The 22,933-nt window shown below is 43.0% G+C and overlaps 1 protein-coding gene and 1 pseudogene across 2 annotated transcripts in view; one reads left to right on the top strand and one right to left on the bottom strand.

Moving 5' to 3' along the window:
• POU6F2 (POU class 6 homeobox 2) overlaps positions 1–22,933 on the bottom strand; it is a 356,161-nt gene that overhangs the window by 93,757 nt on the left and 239,471 nt on the right. For both annotated transcript variants that reach the window (XM_024750655.1, XM_024750656.1), the window contains exon 4: positions 22,583–22,875. In XM_024750655.1, coding sequence (XP_024606423.1) covers positions 22,583–22,875 — 293 coding nt within the window. The remainder of the gene's footprint in view (positions 1–22,582; positions 22,876–22,933) is intronic.
• Positions 9,960–10,572, top strand: LOC112403273 (ADP-ribosylation factor-like protein 6-interacting protein 1 pseudogene; annotated as a pseudogene).

Raw genomic sequence — 22,933 nt, 5'->3', positions numbered from 1 at the left:
TTTTTTGCGGTACACGGGCCTCTCACTGTTGTGGCCTCTCCCGTTGCAGAGCACAGGCTCCGGACGCGCAGGCTCAGCGGCCATGGCTCCCGGGCGCAGCCACTCCACGGCACATGGGATCTTCCTGGACTGGGGCACGAACCCGTGTCCCCTGCATCGGCAGGCGGATTCTCAACCACCGCGCCACCAGGGAAGCCCTCAACAGTGTTTTTATTTTGTAAATCATGTCATCATTTTTCTACTGGGAGATTCTCTATGTATTTGTCCACTCTACCAGTGGGGCTGGGGACAGCCAGAGTGTGTCATCTGACAGTCTCTGGTATCCAGCGCTGGGGGCCTGAGGTGCACCCACAGTGGGAGATCCACTTTCTTTGTCCTTGGTCTATCTGCTTTGTAATACTTCCACGCTTTGAAAAATACGATTTAACTCACAGATCAGTCAGATCTATAAAATATTAAGAAGGACGTGGAGCTCTACAGCCCACGATTCCTCTGACCAGGGCCCCATGGACCCGGCTCCTGGCCTGCTGCTCCCAGGCCTTCTCCTCTGTCTATTATATTCTGAATATCAAGAACCATCATGCATTGTTGACATGATGGGGCAAAGGAAACAAAAGATTAATTAGAAAATGGTCCTTGCTTTGTTCCTCCCAAATGAAAGAAGCCGATTTCAAGCAGTCTAAATGAAGCCTGCATTTCCCAAAGCCCATTGAGAAGATAGTGCAAAGAAATATAGGGTGCAAACAATTGCAAAGGAATCACAGTCATAATAAAATCTACTTACTTATGGCCCTTACTCTATGTGCCAGGCATTGTCCTAAATATAAAAAATAGGTAACATTTCTTTCATTCGGAATTGTTATCTTCATCAAGTCATTCTGCAAATAAATTTAAGATAGCCAGGTCACAGGCACTTACAGATTTGTGAAATGGGTAACCGTTAAACCAGAAATCATCGCTTACCACAATTATTGACAGTCCTGGGATGTACGAAGGTGTGAGACTTAGTGTCTGTTCTTAAGGGGCTTATAATTCAAGCAAGATAACAAATTTGTCCATTAAAAAAAAGAAAAAAAAAACACCAAACGACTGAAATTGCACAGGCTAAGTGCCCATCATGTGAGATCAGAGAACAGAGCAAGCATCGAGCGCTGGGCAAGCATGGGCGCTTTGGGGAAGGAGTAGGGGGTGACGGGAACCAGGAGGGACCCGGTGAGAAGAGTGGGTACTCCTGGCAATGGGTCCAGCACCCGCAGAGCCAGGAAGGTGGCTGCATGGGTGCACCAGGCACTGGAAGAGGCTGAGGGCAGTGGAGGGAGAAGGGAGATGGGTGAAGGGTAGACAGAGCACCCAGCCTGAGAAGACCAAAGGAGGGCCTCGAGCACGAGGGTGATGTGAGCAGAGGGTTCTCTTAGGGAGGTTCGCTTGCTGGTGCTTTGCAAAGTGGATTGGATCAGGGAGAAACCAGAATCATGAAGACCAGATGAGGGAAAAGGCGGGGCCAGACCAGGTGGGAGAATGGAGGAAAGTTCCAGGCCCCTTGGACGTGGAGCTCTACAGCCCACGATTCCTCCGACCAGGGCCCCGAGGACCTGGCTCCTGGCCTGTCGCTCCCGGGGACAAAGCTTTTTCCCAGGGTAAATCCTCCAGGAACCGCAAACAGTCAGTTCATCAGTGCAGGGCTGGGGGGGCATGCTTCCTTCCAACCATTTTCTCCCTCCCTCTTTCCCTTTCTCTTTAGAATTCTCTCTCCATTTTGGATGCGATAACTTAGTCAGCTTTTAATACATTATTCTGTTTCTCAGTTTAATCGATGTGTTAAACTCTTCATTTGATGTGCGTTTTCAGCCGCCTGGGTAGTGGTATAATGCTGAATCTTGAATTCCCCTGCAATGTGTGTGTGTGTGGTGCAGCCGGGGGGAGTCTGGGGGTTGGCATTAGTGTTTTTCTCTTTTGAGACTGTTGGGGAGGACGTTTAGCATTTAGGTGCTCATCCCAGTATGTTGGGATGCCGATAAATCTGCTTCCTGAGCTATTATACGACTAAGAATTCCCACCTCTGTCCCCCTGCAGAGCTAGGTCTTTCAAAGAAGTGTTTTTCAAATTCTTCTGACCTTGCCCCATAGTAAGAAATACTTTTAACAACCCAAGTCAACACATACACACATACATACAAAAATATATATGCGAATAAATCTCTCTCTTCTCTCTATATCTCTATATCTATGTCTGTATGTAACTCTACGTATGTCTATATGTATATAATTTAAACAAAAGCCCCCCTTTTTTTTCTTTACAAAATTCTTGTTACAAACTACTAAACCAATATAATAATCATTCAAAATATAGTTATTATATCCTTCCCCAATCTGGGCATGTGGTCCCACCTGAATCTTCATTAGGAACCATAGAAAGGTCCAGAAGATGCAGCCTCTTGAGTGCCAAGGCCACCTTGTCTTCTATGACTGCCTATCTCCCTCATTTACAAAATGTACCAGATTCATTCCTGGTGGAATAGAGAAAGGATTGGGGGCCTTTTCAGACTGGAGATAAAAGGGTATAAGCACCTAGTCCAGGGATGAATAAATGGGATTCAGACAACCCATCATAAGGTCAAAGAGGAAGGTCTTCCTGCCAACTATTGACTGGGGAGAAGGCCTCCTACTCCTGTTCCTTCCCAGTCACCTCTGTTTTAGGATGATTTCCCCCAGGTAGGCTGATCTAGTTCCCTGATCAAGCAGAACTGGTTGGAGAGAGGTCCTACATTGCCCCTAAAATCTAACCTTTGATTATTTCCATGGAATGTCTAGACTGGGGTGTGCTTTAGGGCCCCTTCTTTGTATTGCTGATAGGGAGATGGGTTTCGTAAGCACTGCATGAGTCACAGCTCAGTGTCAGGGCTAGACGTTGGAAAGAATCTGGACTCTCTGATATGTTTTCTTAAAAAAAAGTTGTATTCATTGTCGATGGACACAGGTTGCTTCCATATCTTGGCTACTGTAAACAGAGCTGCAATGAACATTTTGGTACATGACTCTTTTTGAATTATGGTTTTCTCAGGGTATATGCCCAGTCATGGGATTGCTGGGTCGTATGCTAGTTCTATTTGTAGTTTTTTAAGGAACCTCCATACTGTTTTCCATAGTGGCTGTACCAATTCACATTCCCACCAGCAGTGCAAGAGTGTTCCCTTTTCTCCACACCCTCTCCAGCATTTATTGTTTCTAGAGTTTTTGATGATGGCCATTCTGACCGGTGTGAGATGATATCTCATTGTAGTTTTGATTTGCATTTCTCTAATGATTAATGATGTTGAGCATTCTTTCATGTGTTTGTTGGCAATCTGTATATCTTCTTTGGAGAAATGTCTATTTAGGTCTTCTGCCCATTTTTGGATTGGGTTGTTTGTTTTTTTGATATTGAGCTGCATGAGCTGCTTGTAAATTTTGGAGATTAATCCTTTGTCAGTTGCTTCATTTGCAAGTATTTTCTCCCATTCTGAGGGTTGCCTTTTGGTCTTGTTTATGGTTTCCTTTGCTGTGCAAAAGCTTTTAAGTTTCATTAGGTCCCATTTGTTTCTTTTTGTTTTTATTTCCATTTCTCTAGGAGGTGGGTCAAAAAGGATTTTGCTGTGATTATGTCATAGAGTGTTCTAAGTGTCCATCAACAGATGAATGGATAAAGAAGATGTGGCACATATATACAATGGAATATTACTCAGCCATAAAAAGAAACGAAATTGAGTTATTTGTAGTGAGGTGGATGGACCTAGAGTCTGTCATACAGAGTGAAGTAAGTCAGAAAAAGAAAAACAAATACCGTATGCTAACACTTATATATGGAATCTAAGATAAAAAAAAAAAGGTCATGAAGAACCTAGGGGTAAGATGGGAATAAAGACACAGACCTACTAGAGAATGGACTTGAGGATACGGGGAGGGGGAAGGGTCAGCTGTGACAAAGTGAGAGAGTGGCATGGACATGTATACACTACCAAACATAAAATAGCTAGTGAGATGCAGCCGCATAGCACAGGGAGATCAGCTCGGTGCTCTGTGACCACCTAGAGGGGTGGGATAGGGAGTGTGGGAGGGAGGGAGACGCAAGAGGGAAGAGATATGGGAACATATGCATATGTATAACTGATTCACTTTGTTATACAGCAGAAACTAACACACCATTGTAAAGCAATTATACTCCAACAAAGTCGTTAAAAAAAAGTTGTATATTCCATTCCCACCCAGAACACAGGGCATGGGGTAAAGTGGTGTTTATTTTAAAATTAGAATACCAGGACCATACCCTCCTGGGAACAATGAGCTCTTACAGGCTGGGTTTCTTCCTCCTCTATTGTGACACTTTAGATTATTTCAATCCACGCCCCAGTCATAGAGGCAGGTTGGCAAGGAGATTTTTCTAAAGGTTTTTTTTCTCTTGGCTTAGAGCCAAAGGTTTTGTCCTCTGACCTTTTGATTCCCGTTCTGCATCTAATCCATGTCAGGTCACCACAAGTAAAACTAAAAGGAGGTTAAGTGGAAAAACCAAAAGCCAAAATCCCAGCAAGCACAAAGCCCCAAGCCTGCAGGCTCAGTTCTAGAAGCTCATCATTTTGAAATAGTGGGATCGCTGGGGTAAAAGACTAGTTCTCGTTTACCTCCCCCCCCACCCCCATTTGTCTGGTGCCTGATTTGTTTCTAGTTGCAGCAGGGAGGTCAGAGCAAGCCAGGAAAATGAATGGAATCAGCCTCCTGCCGGGCAGCCTGGAGCGGGCGGGTGTTACGGATAAGCACAAAGCCGGCTCCCTTTCCTGGGCCGGCGCCGATGTAACTCACTGGAGTGGCAAATTACATCAGACCTACAGCTGTAACCCGACATTATGATTAATTTGATCAGTAATTTCTCCTGTTTTTCATTTTAATCGGTGTGACTATTCTGCTGTGGCAGGTCTTTCAGATCTAATTAAGATAAATTTCCGAGTAAAAGACTTGGCAGACTTTCCGAGTCAAATCCAGGCATCAAGTGTGAAGACCTGCCGTCCCAGTCAATCACCTTTGGGGAGGGCCGGGCGGCATCCAGCCATCACCCATTCACACTTAAGCAAATTCATAATCTCCAGCACTGCTTAGTCATTCTCTCAAAATGTCCCAGGCAGAAAAGGAAAGAAAGGAAAGCCCCAGACAATGTCATTTCTCCTTCTGTGCACACACTCCACTGATTTGCCCAGACTACATGGATAACCCTGTAAGTGGACCCTTGACCGAATCCCGGAGTTGGTGTTTCTGAAAAAGTTTAAATATATATGTGCATATGTATGTACCAAAGAAACACAGAGATGTCTACACACAAATATGGAACACGCATACATATAACTGAAGATTTAAAGTCTACAGGGACTTCCCTGGAGGTCTAGTGGTTAAGATTCCTCACTTCCACTGCAGGGGGTGTGCGTTCAATCCCTGGTTGGGGAGCTCAGATCCGGCATGCCGCGCGGTGCGGCCAAAAAGAAAAACAAAACAAAAACAAGATTTAAAGTCTACATACACACATAGGGTCTAATGCAAGCCCACAGCCAGCCATGTGTTGGATGCACACTGGCAGGGTTTAAGGGTGTATTTTCCCTATCTGTTTTCTTTTAGGTCAACCCATGCATTCATATATGCGTCCTAAGGCTAGTGGCTGATATCTGTACAAGTTCAGGTAGGTCTCCGTTCTTTGAAGATGAGGATGTTAATGAGCAGGACCTGCCTCTTGGGTCAGGCAGACATTGGGCTGGTGTCAAGGATGTGCCTGAGTTACTGGAAATACAAGGTGACACTTACAGGAAATATAAAACGACAGCCAAGAACTTCAGAAGGGGGGATGTTTTTGAAAACTTTTCTCACATTTACGAGGAAAACACTGCCTCACCGTGAGGGCACAGCTCCCAATTATCATAAAGCAAATTCTCCATTCTAACAGGAATGGCCATCTCGGAAAACAAACGTGGCTGGAGTGAAGATGCTGAATTTGAACGTCATTTTGTACACGTTCCCACACCCCTGATTAAGAGCGCTGAGAAGTTTTACAAGTTGCACTATGGGGTTTTTCACCAGCAACTACATTCTGACTCTGGGTCTGAATGATTTTTGCCACCTGTTTTTCATGTAGCTTTTGCTCTTGAAAAAGCGTATTGAAATGATGATGGAAGAGGAGACTCCCTCCCCCTCAAGACTGAGGCACACAGTCTCAAGGGCACTTTCACGGCTGCGTGAAAGGCGGTGGCAGGAAAGTAGGTAGCTGTGATCTTTGTATCTGGTTATGTAGCAAGGCGATCTAGGGTCTAAAAACTGGAAATAAGACCTTCTGACTTCTCACAGAGATCCTGTTGGCTATCTCAGCTCTAAGGTAGTTAGTGGCCACAGGCCACTTTCATCTCTTCATACTTGCATTTCAATTTGGTGGAAATGCTTTCAACAAAACTAGTGTATTTACTAAATAAAGAGAAGGTGTGGCTGAGTCCTCACCCCCAACCTCAGAGTTACTGGTTCTTGAGCCATGTAAGATCAAGACTGAGATCAGGAAGAAAGACCAAGACAAGAAAGTAGGAGTCTTTCTGCCACCGGGGCATCTACCTCCATCTTCATCTGCAAGGAGAGAAATCATTATGTGATTTAAGTGAGATCTCTTTTGAAAGATGGACATGCCACAGTGAGAAAAAGACTACAAAGAGGCAGATTCCCACAGTGGACAAGGTTTCAGGTCAGGGAGACCTCGGTTTGAACCTTGCCTCTCATAGGTCCTTCCCCCTAACTTCCTCATGTGTGAAATGGCACTAGTGGGGCCTCAAAAGTTCATGGAGTAGAGCTTTGCTACTCAAGATATGGGCAAGGGACCAGCAGCATGGGCATCCCCTGGGAGCTGGCTGGAAATGCACACTCTGGGGTGGGCTCTTCGCCCCAGAGCTAGCGAATCAGAGTCTACGTCTGTCAAGGTCCCAGGGGGGATTCATATGTAAGGAAAGCTTGAAAAGTCCTAGTGTAGATTAGATGAGTCAACAGTTTAATAGCAGTTGGAACATCTAACAAGCTCACAATCAGCAGCAGTTGTTCTTGTTTGGAGAGAATGTTAAACATTCGGAAAGGATTCTCTATTTCCCCTGTTACAATTTGAGTATCAGATGTGAATCACCAGGTTTGAGATTCTTCTGCAAATACTGGCTAATAACCCAACTTCAGAATTGGGAAGAGGCTCTAGTGGATAACTATATATATATATATATATATATATACACACACACACACACACACACACACATACAGATATGGTTGTTTTCATTCCATGATGGGCTGTGAATCTGGGGAGGGGCAGGGCAGAAGTAACACGTTTCATTCTTTTGAGAAATGAAGACCTAGTTTTACTGTATCGCAGAAGCAAAGTTAGCGCCAACTCATGCAGCGAACAGATCTGGTAAAAAGCATTTTGTATAAACAAGAGGTAGGAATTTGCTCTTTTAGAAATGAACAATTAGGAGCCTATTTATTGATATAAGACCACAGGCAGCTGTCCTGAACCCTGGCCCCAGACTGGAATCTCCTGGGGAACTTAAAAACAACGCTCTTACCCATGCTTCGCCCCACTCGGGTTCAATCAGAATCTCTGGGTGGGACCCAGGCATCGGTATTCTTAAAAAACTCCTCAGGTAATCCCAATGTGCATCCAATGCAGAGAGCCATTGATATTGAGTTTGGAAATTGCCTTTTGGGAAAGAAAGTAAAGGATGGAACAAAATACAGTGGGTGGTGTGGGCATGGCCCCAGCTATTTGTAGATGGTGTGGTTTGGGTGTGTCCAAAAGAGGAAGGGAGTCAAGCAAGGCAGGGAGATGATGGGCCCCTGGGGCCTAGGAAAAACTACTTGGTTATATGGGGTCTTTCTGGTATGAAGACCCCCACTTCATCACTTAAGGAGAGTCACTAGCAATGAAAATGGTGTGCACGTTGTACCTTGAAGATGCTTAAAATGAATCCACTGTGATTGTTACATGCAGGGAGCTTGGAAAATACCCCATCTTTGCTTTCTGCCTTTAATAACTTTCTGCCTTGTCCAGGTTGGTTCCAAGGACCATTTGGTTTTTGCCCTAAATTGTTCAAATTCCTTCCATGGGGTGCAGAATACTGCAGGTGATATAACTACTCTAAGGAATGTTACTTTTTAGAACCTTAGACAAGAGCACAAGACTATTTTCCCTCTGATTTAAAATATAGACATTTCCAAGCCAGCCAGGCTCAGGAGACCTTTCCTTGGGGGAAGTGAGAGGATTTCTCTGAAATCTTAACCTCTCTGAAGCCTTCAACATTGCTTTGCTCTCTTTAAATGCCACATTCATAACCTCCCAGTGCAAAGGACAAACAGTTCAACAAAGAGCAGCCAGCCTCTGGGGGGGTACGGAGTCCAGCTGAGAAAAAGAAGGAGATCCCTAACTTTACTTCCTTTTTATGTCAGTTAAATATTTGCTGGGTAGAAAACTAAGTGGTGGCACCAGGCGGATCCCTGTCAAATGACAGTTCAGACAAAATGTATCAGGTTGGAAAGGTTGCATTGATTGGAGCCCAACTGGGCCTTCAGACACTACTTCCCAGAAGAGAGCTGTCAGCATACAAATGCACCACTGCGTTCATCTGTGGCCTTGCAGGCATCCCCACTGTGTGGCTGACAACACGGAACTGCCCTTTCCCGTGGATGGCCACTCAGAGGGGCAACTGAACTTTTGCCACATGGGTTCCTCTTATGCATGAAAAAAGAGACTCTGGAACTGGTCTTCTCAATATGGCGCCTTTCTCTATCTTATCTCTGCACTCTTAGGGCCCCTAGCATTGGTGTTTGAAGCCAGAATGCCCAATTTACTTCTCAACAGTGGGGGATGAAAGAGAAGGAAAACACCAGTGCCTTGGAGGGTCTTTTTTTATTTTTCTTTTAAATAGGAAACAGAAAAAGAGCCAGGATGAGAGCTTTATAACTATGACAATGCCCCACAGACAAAGGATTTTGACAGCCTGGTAACCTAGAGGACTTGGTCCTGGCTACAGATTTTAGCCTGAATTGACCTGTTGTTTGGAATCCAACCCCTCTTAAAACACAAGGGTGGAGATCGAGGTTGTCAGGGTATTGGGGACTCTCCTGACTCCTGGAAATTCCTCAGTCACAAGACAGGAAGGGTGGAGATGAGGGGAGGGGAGGGTGTGCCCTCTTCCTGGCCTATTGATTCCATGGGTTTGCCAGGGGCTATATGGTCCAGTGGTACCCTGTTCTCACTTCTCCAGGTCCTGGCATGGGGAGGCATGATTCCAGGTGCAGTGGTGTGTGAGCAGGAGAAATGATGGATAGTGAAGAAGAGGAGAGGGGAGGAAGGACCATCTGAAGGAGAAGGTCTCCAAGACCTCAGCCGCCATGAGGGGGCACCCCAGCCAGACCCTCCTTCGTTTTTTCGACTCAATGATTTTGCTTGTTGCCAACTGTAAGGACCATCCTTGGTTTCAGCTTTCCCTGCTCTTACTTTGGTTTTGAGTCTTTCCTTCTCTCTTCTTTCCCCAATCTTTCTATACTTTCTTTTCTCCACTGTCCAATCCATTGGATTAGATATGTGGATTTTTCCATAATGTTCTAGGTAAGGAAATGCAAGGTTATTTTAGTTGTGCGGATGGTACAATAGAGAAGGAAGCCTTAGAGCAGTGGTTGCTGAAGGAATTTCCCATGGGATATTAATCAGTGTTATCTGAAAAGAAAAAGGTTCAGTGGTTACATAAGTTTGGGAATTTCTTGGTTAAATAATGTTAACCAGACATCTTTACTACAGGATGTCTTTTAGCTTTTAGTATTCTAATATTCATCAAGATATACCCAGGAGGCTAGGGTTGTCGTGAGTGGCTCTGAGGAAGGCCAGTTCTGGGGGCGTCTTGGGCTCGCTGAGGGGGCACCTCGGGAACGATGGCAGAAGGAGATAATCCCAGCACCAACCAGCTGGCTGCAGAGACTGCAAGTCTGGAAGAGCAGCTTCAAGGATGGGGAGAAGTGATGCTAATGGCAGATAAAGTCCTCCGATGGGAAAGAGCCTGGTTTCCACCTGCCATCATGGGTGTGGTTTCTTTGGTGTTTCTGACTACCTACTATCTAGATCCATCCATTCTGTCAGGAGTTTCCTGTTTTGTTATGTTTTTGTGCTTGGCTGACCACCTTGTTCCCATTCTAGCGCCTAGAATTTTTGGTTCCAATAAATGGACCACTGAGCAACAGCAGTGATTCCATGAAATTTGCAGCAATCTAGTAAAAACGACGCAGAGCTGTGGGCTGCTGGAAATGCCTCTTTACATGAAAGGAAGAAAAGCCTGAAATGTACTTCATGACCATGATCATTTCTCTTGCTGTGGTTGCTTGGGTGGGACAGCAAGTCCACAACATCTGTCTCTCCTACCTGATAGTGACTTTCTTACTCTTGCTTCCTGGACTAAAGCAACATGGAATCATTTCGAAGTACATTGGAAAGGCCAAAAGATAGATAAAAAAGCTTCTCAAACAAAAAGAAAAGAAAAATGAATAATGCATCTGCTTTATTCAGTGTGATTAATGGCATATACATTGTCCTTGGGGACAGTGTCTGTTATGCTGTCTGGATACTAAAACATTACAGATATAGCTCTTTGCTGTCCCTCATTCTGCCCTTAGTTAGTAGAAATTCCGACTTGCCAAGTAAGGCTTTATGTCCAGTGTCTTCATGGGTGTGCTCTCATCATCTGGCCTTATATGGACAACTCATTCATCATTACCACTTGTCTTGGTTTTTCTCACCCAGGGTTAACTGAACTCTTACTTTAAAAATAAAATAGTGGTGAACTTCATCCTTTACTACAATTAACAGTGGATTGGGATAACTGTTCAAATTGATCTTTGCTTTAGCTGGATACAAGATAGTGGTCTGTGACTACAGGAAGCTGGTTCTACTGTCTGCTTCCACACTCTACTTAAACAACTGTCTAGCTTCATGAATACAGAAACCAAGTTTACCACTTTTGATGAAGAGACCAATTAAGATTCACTCCTCATTCTGTTTCGATACCGTGGGAGAAGAATCCTCGTGGAATAAAATGAACCTAATTCCATGGCCTAGTATGTGTTGGCTTCTCCCTTGTGCAGAATTTAGCAATTTGTTGGAAACATTGATCCTTCCTCCCAAATGGGGAATCTGACAGGCTTAGAACTCATGTTCCCTTGCACTTAAAGTTAGTACATCCTTAAAGGCTTTTTAGTAGCAGGCTTACACAAGATGGTATTTAGGATTTTTAGCATACTTTTAACTTCAGATTTTCAGCTAACTGAAACTAAAGTACATACATAATAGGTTAAGAGTCATGTCTATGACCTTCACTCCAAGACCAGCCAATAAAGAACAAAACTCATCCTGTGTTTAGTCAAGATTCATTTCAGTAGAAAATCCTACTAGTTTTTCAAGACCAGAATAAGCCTTTAAAGGTAAACCTTAAGATTCTCATTTTATGGTAACACTAGCTGCTTTTTGTCCCAATAGATGGAGTAGTTGAAATCTGTAGGAATGAACCTCTGAGGACTGGAAATGTGACATATTTGGGAACAGTTCTTAAACTGATTAACTATCTGTAATATAGTTTTGTGAATTTATTGTGCTGATGCTGTAAAACCTGGACCTTGTGGTATATCTGTTCCTAAATAAGTGCTGTTTTCTCCCCTTCAATATTGCTGTAAAGAGTGGCACTCATGTAGCATATGTTTGACTTTTCTTTTTTAAGGTTTGTATACAAACGACTGTAATTTACATGTGTTGCCTCATTGTAAATAAGCTTGTCTTCCTATCTGGATTTTTGTGTGTATGTGTGTTCTGCCAATTAACTATTTTTGCAGTTTTAATCCTGCATTATTTCTTCTACTTTGTTTTGTGTAAAAGGGGAAAAATAAAAAAGCTGGAATCCCAAAAACTGTGGAATCCATTTTCAATAAAATCTCTTTGGACTAGAAATTTGTAGAAGACACTTTGAGAAATGCTGCCTTAGAAAATGCTGGAAGCCAAATAAGGAAAAAAAAAATGTTTCACCAACAGCCCAAATGAACATTGCAGAGAGGGTAAAATATAAACGGAGGTGCTCTGAGGTCTGGCAACGACGCTGAGGAAGCTGTTTCAACTTTCTAACACGCTTATTTCCTTGAATCTGAATGAAGATGATTTTTGCCTCTTCTGGGTTGTTGGGAGAAGAAAATGAGAGGCTGAAGTCCTTAGAGAGTATAAGATACCGTTGAAAAATGCTAATGATTATTAGAACTGTGAACCCATGAGGCCAAATGCATGAAATAATGTATATAAAAATGCACTTTGTAAATTTCAAAACACACTGCAAATATTAGCCAAATAGCATCCGGAGTATCTCTTGAGTCCTACATACGTGTCGTGGGTAACGGTGTTTTACATACATAGTTCTTTCTTCCCGCATAATTCAAACCACCTTATTTGTGTTATTTCATAAATAGACTGTAAAGCTGGAACAGACTTAAAGATTATCTACTATAAACTTTCCATGTAATAAGTGACACACTGAGTCCCAGAGATTAGGTGACTTGCCCAAGGTCACACAGCTAGCGAGGGGCAGAGCCAGTAACACCAAGGTTCTTCCTGTTTACTCACACACTAAAAAGCACAACTTTGGGAATTTAGAAGGAAATAGGAGATTTTGGTTCTTATTTATATTGATGAAGAAAGTGAGGTTCTGTGGGTTGAAGTGAGAATCCTTTAATCTCCACACGTCTCCTAGGCCTTAGTGCAGCCCTGACCTGTACGGCTTGAGCTCTACCCTCCCTCTGTTAAGTCCCCCTCCTCGGAAATCCTCCAAACCTCTCTGACGCGACAAAACTCACATGTCATTATTAGCCGCATTCTAGCTTGTTAGGGGTTTCACGTAGCGTACCGTGCATAATTTTGTGGCGTACATGTGCATTATAAATCCCATGACTATTTGCTCTTTGTTCAACTTCAAGTGGGTCTCTTTGTCTCACAGTCCTCCTTGGATTATAATATCTATAGTCAAGGAAGGCAAAGAGGCAGGCAGGATATTGATATTTTTTGTGGGCCAGCTATTAGGAACTGAAGATCCTTTCATACAAATCATCTCATTTAATCCTCACAACGACTCTCCAACCAATGAGGAAACTGAGGCTCGGAAGGATGGGTTGACCTCACCTAACTGCCCAGCAGAACCAGCATCTGAGCCCAGGTCTCTCTTGCTTCTAAAGACCATGCTTGGTACCTCCCTGGCGGTACAGTGGTTAAGAGTCCGCCCTGCAACGTGGGGGACACAGGTTCGATCCTTGGTCGGGGAACTAGGATCCCACATGCTGTGGGGCAGCTGAGCCCACACACCGCAACTACTGAGCACACGAGCCACAGCTAGAGAGGCCGCATGCCACAACTACTGAGTCCTCGCACCACAACTGGAGAGAAGCCCGCGCCACAACAAAGAGCCTGCGCACTGCAACTAAGACCCGAGGCAGCCAGAAATAAATATTCAAAATTTTAAAAAAGATCATGCTTTTTTTATGCTGTTCTGCAAACCTTGCTTAAGGCCACAGTGCACCTCATAGGTGCTTAATAAATGCAGATAATGGCAAAAGTGCTTTCTTTACAATCTGGAGAATATTCACTTGCAAGCCTATACTTTGGGAGTCAATTTAAAAGCCTGTGGGCTTTTAAAAACTACAGTGAGATGTCACCTACACCAGTCAGAATGGTCATCATCAAAAAATCTATAAACAATAAAAGCTGGAGAGGGTGTGGAGAAAAGAGAACCCTCCTACACTGTTGGTGGGAATGTAAACTGGTATAGCTACTATGGAAAACAGTATGAAAGTTCCTTAAAAAACTAAAAATAGAGCTACTGTATGATCCAGCAATCCCAGTATATATCCGGAGAAAAACATGGATCGAAAGGATACACGCACCCCAACATTCAGAGCAGCACTGTTTACAATAGCCAAGACATTCAAGCAACATAAATGTCCATCGACAGATGAATGGGTAAGGAAGATGCGGTACCTATACACAATGGAATATTACTCAGCCATTGAAAAGAATGAAATAATGCTATTTGCAGCTACATGGATGGACCTGGAGATTATCATGAAGTGATAGTAAGTGAAGTCAGACAGAGAAAGACAAATATCATATGATTTCACTTATATGCAGAATCTACAAACATGATACAAATGAACTTATTTACAAAACAGAAACAGACTCACAGACTTAGAGAATGAACATATAGTTACCGGGGGGAGGGGGAAGAAGGGACAGACTGAGAGTTTGGGACTGACATGCATGCACTGCTATATTTAAAAGAGATAACCAACAAGGACCTACTGTATAGCACAGGGAACTCTGCTCAATATTCCATAAAAGCCTAAATGGGAAAAGAATTTGAAAAAGAATAGATATATGTATATGTAAAAAAAATAATAAAATAAACTACAAAAATAAAAGCCTGTGGAAAATTTACCTCAAGCCTATAGGAAATGAACTGAGGCTAAACTACAAGAAGAAACACTTGATCGTGAAAGCACAAGAATATTGTAATAAGTTATCATAAATACTGGCTATGTCTTGCTTATTCAGAGCGAAATGCCAGCCAGCACATTTGGGGCAGCTCACACTGCCACCCGTATCTACGCACGTGCAGGCAAAACTGTTTCAGAAGCATTCTGAACTAGACTTTAGGATTAGCTTATCAGCTACATCCAACAGACAGTGACGGGACCCAAGCTGGGTGTGTGGCTCCACGCTCACCGCTGAACTTGCTGCGGACAAGCCAGGGATCTGCCCCACTGTCGCGATCAGAGTTGGCGCTGTTTACTTGAGAAGGTGTAACTTGCCATGTTCAAATGCTGCAGGAATCTTTCCACGGCCCCTTTTGAGTCTGGCATCCTTTCTTTCCATCTATTGCTACTTGATGTGAGCTTCCAAAGTCAGTGGTGTGAACATACCACCTTCTTTGCTAAACCCCTTTCTACATGATTTGACTAATCTATGGAGCAGTGGCCAGGAAAGGTACATCTAGACAATGACAAAGAAGTACCACAGTATATAAGTATATACTTGGTAAACTAATTTTTCCCCCTGCCACTCTCAAAGCAATATAAACTTTGTTGTTCCTCCTGGATCTCAAATGCTTCTAATAAATTCTTTGAAATGTCAGTAATGTTGAACTGTGGGTTTTTTTTTTTAAAGGAGATTTTCTTTCTTTCATAAAAGGAAAAATTGTCCCTTGCCAAGAATGTAGCTAAATATGTTTTGTTTGTTTTATTCAGGGCTGAATACGGTTGGATAAAGGGATTCCCGTTTCTCACCCAACCTCTTGCTGAATGAGGGAATCATGAATGAAGCCCTCCATTTACTGGAGAGTCAAATAAACAGAAATAAATTCATACTCTTTCGTATCTGTAGTATAATTAACATTTGCTTAACAAATGTATAGCCTACAAAGCATTTTCATTAGTATGTTATATTTAACCTTCATGAGACCCCTCTGGGCTTGGATGGATTTTCTCATCCATAATAATGACATTTCCTTTGACTAAGAGGAAGACTTACTCACTCCGTGTGGACAATTACAGTTTTTAAAAGGTCCTCATGGCCTGGGTTGCTCTGGGAGAATGTTGTCTACATAGTAATACTTCTGTCATTTTCACCAAACTTAATCTCATAAACCATAAATTAGTTCAGTGAAAAATATCAGCCAAAGAAGTGTTTTGATTGTCGTAACCTTTCAATTCAATAAAAAGTGATTGGTTTATTAGACCTGTACAATACACAGGAGGATGGGCTTTTACGGCGCCTCCCTGTCCCAATCCATTATCCAACATGCACTTGTTTTTCTACTGTGCAAAATTCGGTATGATTTTCAAGTTCAACTCGAAAGTGGCATCCAACACCTGGTTGAAATTTCCAGTGCACAGAATGCCATTGACCTTGGAGAGTATTTGCTAAGTAAATCATTTACACAGCTGGTAGCCAAGCTGAGACAAGTGAGGAACTCATTTCAGGCACAAAATTTAAGGGTGTTGGGTTTCCCTGGTGGCGCAGTGGTTAAGAATCCGCCTGCCAATGCAGGGGACATGGGTTCGAACCCTGGTCCGGGAAGATCCCACATGCCGCGGAGCAACTAAGCCCATGAGCCACAACTACTGAGCCTGTGTGCCACAACGTTTGAAGCCTGCACGCCTAGAGCCTGTGCTCCACCACAAGAGAAGCCATTGCAATGAGAAGCCTGCTCGCCGCAACTAGAGAAAGCCCATGAGCAGCAACGAAGACCCGACGCAGCCATAAATAAGTAAATAAATATGCAATTAAAAAAAGAATTTAAGGGGCTTCCCTGGTGGCGCAGTGGTTGAGAGTCCGCCTGCCGATGCAGGGGACACGGGTTTGTGCCCCGGTCCGGGAGGATCCCGCATGCCGCGGAGCGGCTGGGCCCATGAGCCATGGCTGCTGAGCCTGCGCGTCCGGAGCCTGTGCTCCACAACGGGAGAGGCCACAACAGTGAGAGGCCCGCATACCGAAAAAAAAAAAAAAAAAAATTTAAGGGTGTGCCCCCCCACACTGAACAAGATGAATAACACCTAATGAGCTATTTAAAAAAAAATCAAAATGAATGCAAAAAATTTCTGACCAACAAAATCAGTGTTACTGATTTTTCCTTTTGCCTCAGACTCCAATATGGCTCAATACTGTTACTGATCCTATATTTTAAAATACGATATTTAGTTCATCATGGATTTTGGCATTCATTTTGATTTTTTAAAGACTGAATTAAAATATGACCTCTCTTGATGACTGCAGTTTTGGGTGCGCTTTGATTCTGCATCTGAGAATGAACGCCTCACTTGTCTTATCTTAGTCTTGGTCCAGGCGAGGAGAATTTTACACTTGATCCAGCCCTGTGTAGACTGAGTTCTACTAGAATTTATAATGACCACAGAGGGGTTATATAAATACGCCTGCCAAAGGTACCAGAATATGCCACTTGGACATGAGGATTATTTTGCACTGAAGGGAACTGAGAATCAGTAGATACAAGGAAAGCTCTCTGCCAACCTCCTGTTTTGCCTAAAAGCAGGACATAAATTTGTAAAGGTGGCTCCCCTCCCCTCTCTACCAGGAAGGACAGGAGTTAATTACTGGAGACAAGTCTAGACCCTTATCAGCCCAGAGATGGCACCAGAAGAATCTGTATAACAAATCTTGCTCATCTACTATGAGTTTCCCCACACATTTGCCCCCCCACAGTTTGCCACACTTAGAAGCTCACAGTCCTTTTCCTTGGTCTTGTCACTTCTCTAAAAATGTATTGTTCTTTTGTTAAGATGCTATATAAGCCCGAGTTTTAACCACCCTTTTGAGTTACTCATCACTAAGTGCTCCCGTGTGTATGCACGATGCATGTGTCATAAACTTTTGTTTGTTTTTCTCTTCTTAATCTGTCCCTTGTTAGTCTACTTTACAGGCCCCTAGCTTGAGAACATAGGATGAATAGAGGAAAAAAAGAGTTTTTTCTCCCCTGTACCTGCATAGGTCACTCAAGTGAGTTTTTGAGGTTTGTAACATAAAACTCCAAATAAAAGGGAAAGAGTTCCAGAAAGTATTTAATTTTACCTCCTCTATTTATAGATGAAAAAAAAACTTAGACCCACCAAGCTTTGACTAATATTGTGTTAAATTAAGACTAACTGCTGGGGAGAGAGGGGGTTGGCCCCAGGCACTGGGCCTTTTCTATAGGAAGGAGACACGCTTGGAGACCATTTGCTTTAAAAGGATGGAAATCATGTAGGTCTAACTCCTTCTTGAGGGCTTGGGCTCTTTGTTTGAAAAAGTGATAATATACCACCCTCTCCATCACTCTGGAAAGTAGTACTGAAAGTTTGCTGGGGGAGGGGGAAACATCCCACACGAGAAGATCAGGAGGCTGAGTTGCTGCATTGCAGACGTGGAATCTGAATGCAGTTTTACTCCTGGATGCCTGAGTGGTAACAAGACCTTTACATTAGCAAATGCACGTGGTCGGGAACAATTTTACGCTCTCTCGAGCAACTTCACCCCGAGGAGCTGACCGTACTCCTCATTCCTCATGTAAGCACAGATAGCTTTCTCCCCCCTAACTGCTTCCACTTGTCTCTCTCTCCCTCTGTTTGTTTGTTTTTTTATTAAAATGTGCAGTACAACAAGAAAAGGAAAAGATGATCCTGCTTCCTGCCATGCAAGACGGTATGCAGAAGGCCAAGGTTAAATGCAGCATTTGGTTTCTTAAGCTTCTCTAATGTATAGATATGAAAAAGCAACCAGGGACCAGAGTTTACAGCGGTGACTCTCTGAGGATGAAAACTTGACTTTAATTTGGACTCTCTGGCTAAGATAAAATCTGCTTCTGTTATCATTACCCCACTTATGTTTATCCTTACTTTCTTTCTACTCTGCCACCCAGCCAGTGGGAAGAAATTAACCGGACCTTGAAGAATACTCAGAGAATCTTCAGGACCATTGGGTTTTCAGTATCCAAGAAAATTCTAGAGGCCTACCAACATTTAGATCATAGACTCAAGGACCTGAAAAGGATCTTAAAAATCATATTCAGCACACATTTAACAGATGAGGAAAATGAAGTCCAAAGAACTTGTTCCATTTGTGAGTTAGTTGGAAGCAGGGTCAGAATTAGAACAAGCTCCCTCTTCGCATGGCACCATGACTAGGTTCCAACTATGTCCAGCTCATTACCAGATCACTCGTGAAGGAAAATACCAGGCCTTCCACACAATGTTTGGAATTTCCTTAGTACAAGTTAAAAACTCCCAAGGAAAAGTCTCAAGAAAAGCCATCTCAGAGGTCATAGGAAGGAGGTATTTCACCATTCTTAGGCTTATGGGGTCTTTATCCAGATCAATATCATATATTGAAATTAAAGCTGTGTATTGTTTTTTCTACCCAGGAATGATTAGACCGTTATCTTTCCCCTCAAGAAGTTGCTTCCACAGGGAGATCAGCTCGGTGCTTTGTGACCACCTAGAGGGGTGGGATAGGCAGGGTGGGAGGGAGGGAGATGCAAGAGGGAAGAGATATGGGGACATATGTATATGTATAACTGATTCACTTTGTTATAAAGCAGAAACGAACACACCACTGTAAAGCAATTGTACTCCAATAAAGATTTAAAAAAAAAAAAAAGTTGCTTCCACTTATGTTTCTGATCTGCTTCTACCCAACACACTCTATATTTCTGGTTTTAGATTCTGATGCAGCCTGTGGCAGGTGGGTTGTACAAAAATAAGGAGTATGGATTGATATCCATCCTGGAACCTAATGGTTAAATTCAACTCACAGATGCATTTTGTTTGTCCCTCACACACTGTTTTCAAATTTTTATTTTTGGTTTTATACTTAAGTCTGCTTTACCTATTTATATGGACTGCCTGGCCCCTGAAGACGTTTGCACTTATAATCCCTGTTTAGAACTTCTCATCCCTCCTGAGAATGAAGTTGTGGGTGAGTGGGCCTTGATTCTCCGTGAAGAGTTTAAAGACAGGCTTCCAGGGGCCAGCTTCTGGTATCCATGCTGGACCACCAGCCCTCCCATAACCCTGAGCAATCAAAATTAGTTCTCTGAAGTGATAATACTTTAGACTCATATCAGTCTTGAAACAACAACCTGGTTTTGGAAATGCAATCCATTTTATGGACTTGAGTAAAAGAGTGAAACAAATTTTATTGCAGTATTAGACAAAAACCTGACCAGAAGTATTTGGGGAATTTTAGTCTAGAGTCTTACTACCTGCCAGCACTATTAATTTTTTTTTTCATCTTGAGGAATAACCTCACCAAATATACCTATACAAGCTACTTTCACTTATTATTTCTGTGAAGATATGACAGCATCTGTACAGTTTGAGAAATGATTATTATCCTTCAAAGTTTTGTGGGTTTTTTTTTAAACAAAATCCTTCTGAATTATTGGCTTCCTCTGACAATCTACGCTGCATGTTCTAAACTAACGTGTCTCAGACAGATTTTGAATAACGTAAAAAGACAAAGCCCATATGAAAATAAAGAACTGTAAAGTAGAATTTAAGCTGTCATATATGAATTTAGTTGATCATCAGTCTCTTAAAAACCTTCAAACACAAACACTTTATTCTAGTTCATAAAGATCGTTACCTTTGAGAGTTAAATATCTTTCAGTTCCTTTTAAATAGTTTTCTTTTTCAAAAGTTCAAACATTCCATGTTCCACAAATTCAAAAACCCTTCAGCTAGTGTAGAGAAAAACTGATATTTCAAAACCATGGCATTCTCAATTTCCTTTACACATGCCTATCGTGAAAGGAAAAAAAAAATCCTTTTATGCCTACTGATGTAGACTTATTCAAAATTAGTTCTCTATCTACTCAGTAATATTTTTTAAAGTTTCACCACATCACCCATTCAGCGGTCATTCATTAGACCCACAGAAGAATATTATCTCAACAATATACTTAGTAAGTTTGTAAGTTAAAACTCCAACAGTGAAAAATTAGAATATTCTCTCAGGGTTATACAGAAATAAATGTGATTCTGAGGCTTCTTTTCTTGCAAAAACAAAAAACGAAACAGCTCCCAGATTTCTATGGAAACTATTAGGAGAACTTTGGGAAATTCTCCTCGTAGCATTTGTTTTTCATGAGGCTGAGCGGTCATCTCATCTAATGTCCTGTCAACAGCTATTCAAATGGGTAGTCTACACTTGCCTTTTACTGGCTGATAGAGATTTGTAAGGTGTTGACTGTGTTCTGAGAAGGCTGATGCCCACAGAACTCAAAGCTTTCACTGCACTCTACAGAATACTGGACTAAGTAGGCCAACTAGGGGCAGGACTAAGTAGTCTCATCCCTCAGAGAAGGACACGTGTTTTCTTTGGTAATTTCACGTATTTTGATGGCTCGCGTAGAGGAAATGTTTAATCACAGGGTGTTGAGATAGATCTAATTTAACTGCTCTTAAAAAAGCATTAAACTCATTCTTGGGAATAATCAGAGTTGAATTCCAAATGCTGAAAACATTAGGATTGCTCTCATCATGCATCTGGTAAATTTGATTAGACCTACTCTCCCCATAGATGTCAAGTGTACCAGCAAGAGTTTTTTAGCCTGTGTTCATTTCAGTCTTATGTCAAAGGTATTGTGTTGTCTCATACTTGTAAGATTTAAAAAAATACATCTTCAAGCCCAACTGGAGAAAATGCTCAAACTGCATGTAGCCATGACCCAAGTGTCAAGGAAGACAATTACTCATCACACCCTAATGTTTCCATTTCCAAGAAAATTTGGGCCACCACTGAGAAGCCAAACACACAGAAACAAAGTTACAGGACAACAAATTAAATCGGTTCTAAAACACTAAGTCTCTAATCCACTGGCCTTTCTGTCTGCAGGCCAATTTATCTTGATTCTGCATACTCTGCTGTTTCGGACCAAAGGATAACGTCACTCTTGCCCTCAGGTGGGGCAGGGCTGGACTGATGGCAGTGTGAGCACCCACCATCCAGGAGGGAGGTGAGTTGGCCTTTGAAATGAGTGCATAGGCTTTCCACTCTGTGGGCATGTGTCACTGCACTACAAATGTACTAAATCATCTGAAATCTTCCTGGAAGAAAACATCATTACGTTTTTTAAGTCCAAAACTGAGCTACTGACGTCTGGATCTGATCTGTTGACATCAGAGTCATTATCTTTTAAAGCTCATTTATTTTAAAGGCATCTAAGTTAAAAATGAGTTTCTGAATGTTAGAATTATATATTCCTGAATGCTCCTGTTCATTGCTCCTCGATGACAGTAGATTAAAGATGAGCCTTCACGATTAGCCTCAAATTCTATTTTGGATGCCCTCAGCTTCACAGCAATAAAGTAAATGGACGGAAGCTTTATTATTTTATAAAGATGCATATTTGTGGAGGGTCTCGGCATGAATTTAGAGTACTTGTTAATCCATGGAGTAATGGTTGGAATCTGGGACATAAGACCGGGGCTAAATTTCTTTACCTTCCTAACCCCAGAGAGTCTTTGGAAAAATAGAAACAAGAGAGCACCAAGTACTTAAGGTAAGACACTGCTGTATTCATAATATAGAGAAATAACCACCATGCCTCATGGACAGGAGATGCAGTTCTCCACGGGGCTACAAAGCTCTGCTAGTAATAATTTTAATTGGATGCTATCTTTGCTGCCTTCAGAAAGTATCATAAAGTGGAGTTATTACAGGCTACAAGGGCACTTACTGTGCTGGCCTCTCACAGGAGGAAACAGATAACATTTATCCTTCGGAGGGCAACGTCAATGGGCTACTATTTGTTTCGTTTACATGCATCCCCAGTTGCCCGCTATCTGCTCCCTCTTCTCTCCTTCTAAGAGATCAATTTGAATTAGACGCTGCGGAAGTGGATGCTAAGTTTGGCCTGCCCTCTGCCTCCGGGGAGGGCGCCACCCGGCGGCCCGGTCCCCTGGGCCCTGGGAGGGGCGCGTACCTGCAGAGGATTGGGTGGCGTGAGCGGCGACGGGAGGCCGTGTCCCGGAGACTGGCTGGCTTTCTGAGGGGAGCTGGAGCTCTGCTGAGTTGGAGACGGTTGGTTCCGGTTCTGGGGGTGAGGGTGGGCGGGAGGAGCCGGCGGCGGCTGGGAGGCGGGCGGCGGCGGCTGGGACTGCGGGGGCACCTGCGGGTGCTGGCTGCCCGGCGGGGCGGGCGGCGGCGGTGGCGGCGGCTGCTGGAGCTGCTGCAGCTGCTGAAGCTGCTGCAGTTGGGAGTTGAGGGATGAGGTAGCTGCGAGGAGACAGAAGGAACGTGGAGCTGAAACAAACACGTGGAGCTGAAACGTACA

This window comes from Neophocaena asiaeorientalis, unplaced genomic scaffold (assembly GCF_003031525.2).
Source record: "Neophocaena asiaeorientalis asiaeorientalis breed wild unplaced genomic scaffold, Neophocaena_asiaeorientalis_V1.1 scaffold60, whole genome shotgun sequence".
Classification (NCBI taxonomy): domain Eukaryota; kingdom Metazoa; phylum Chordata; class Mammalia; order Artiodactyla; family Phocoenidae; genus Neophocaena; species Neophocaena asiaeorientalis.
The sequence above is the reverse complement of the archived record's forward strand: the minus strand, read 5'-3'. Positions and strand labels throughout refer to the sequence as shown.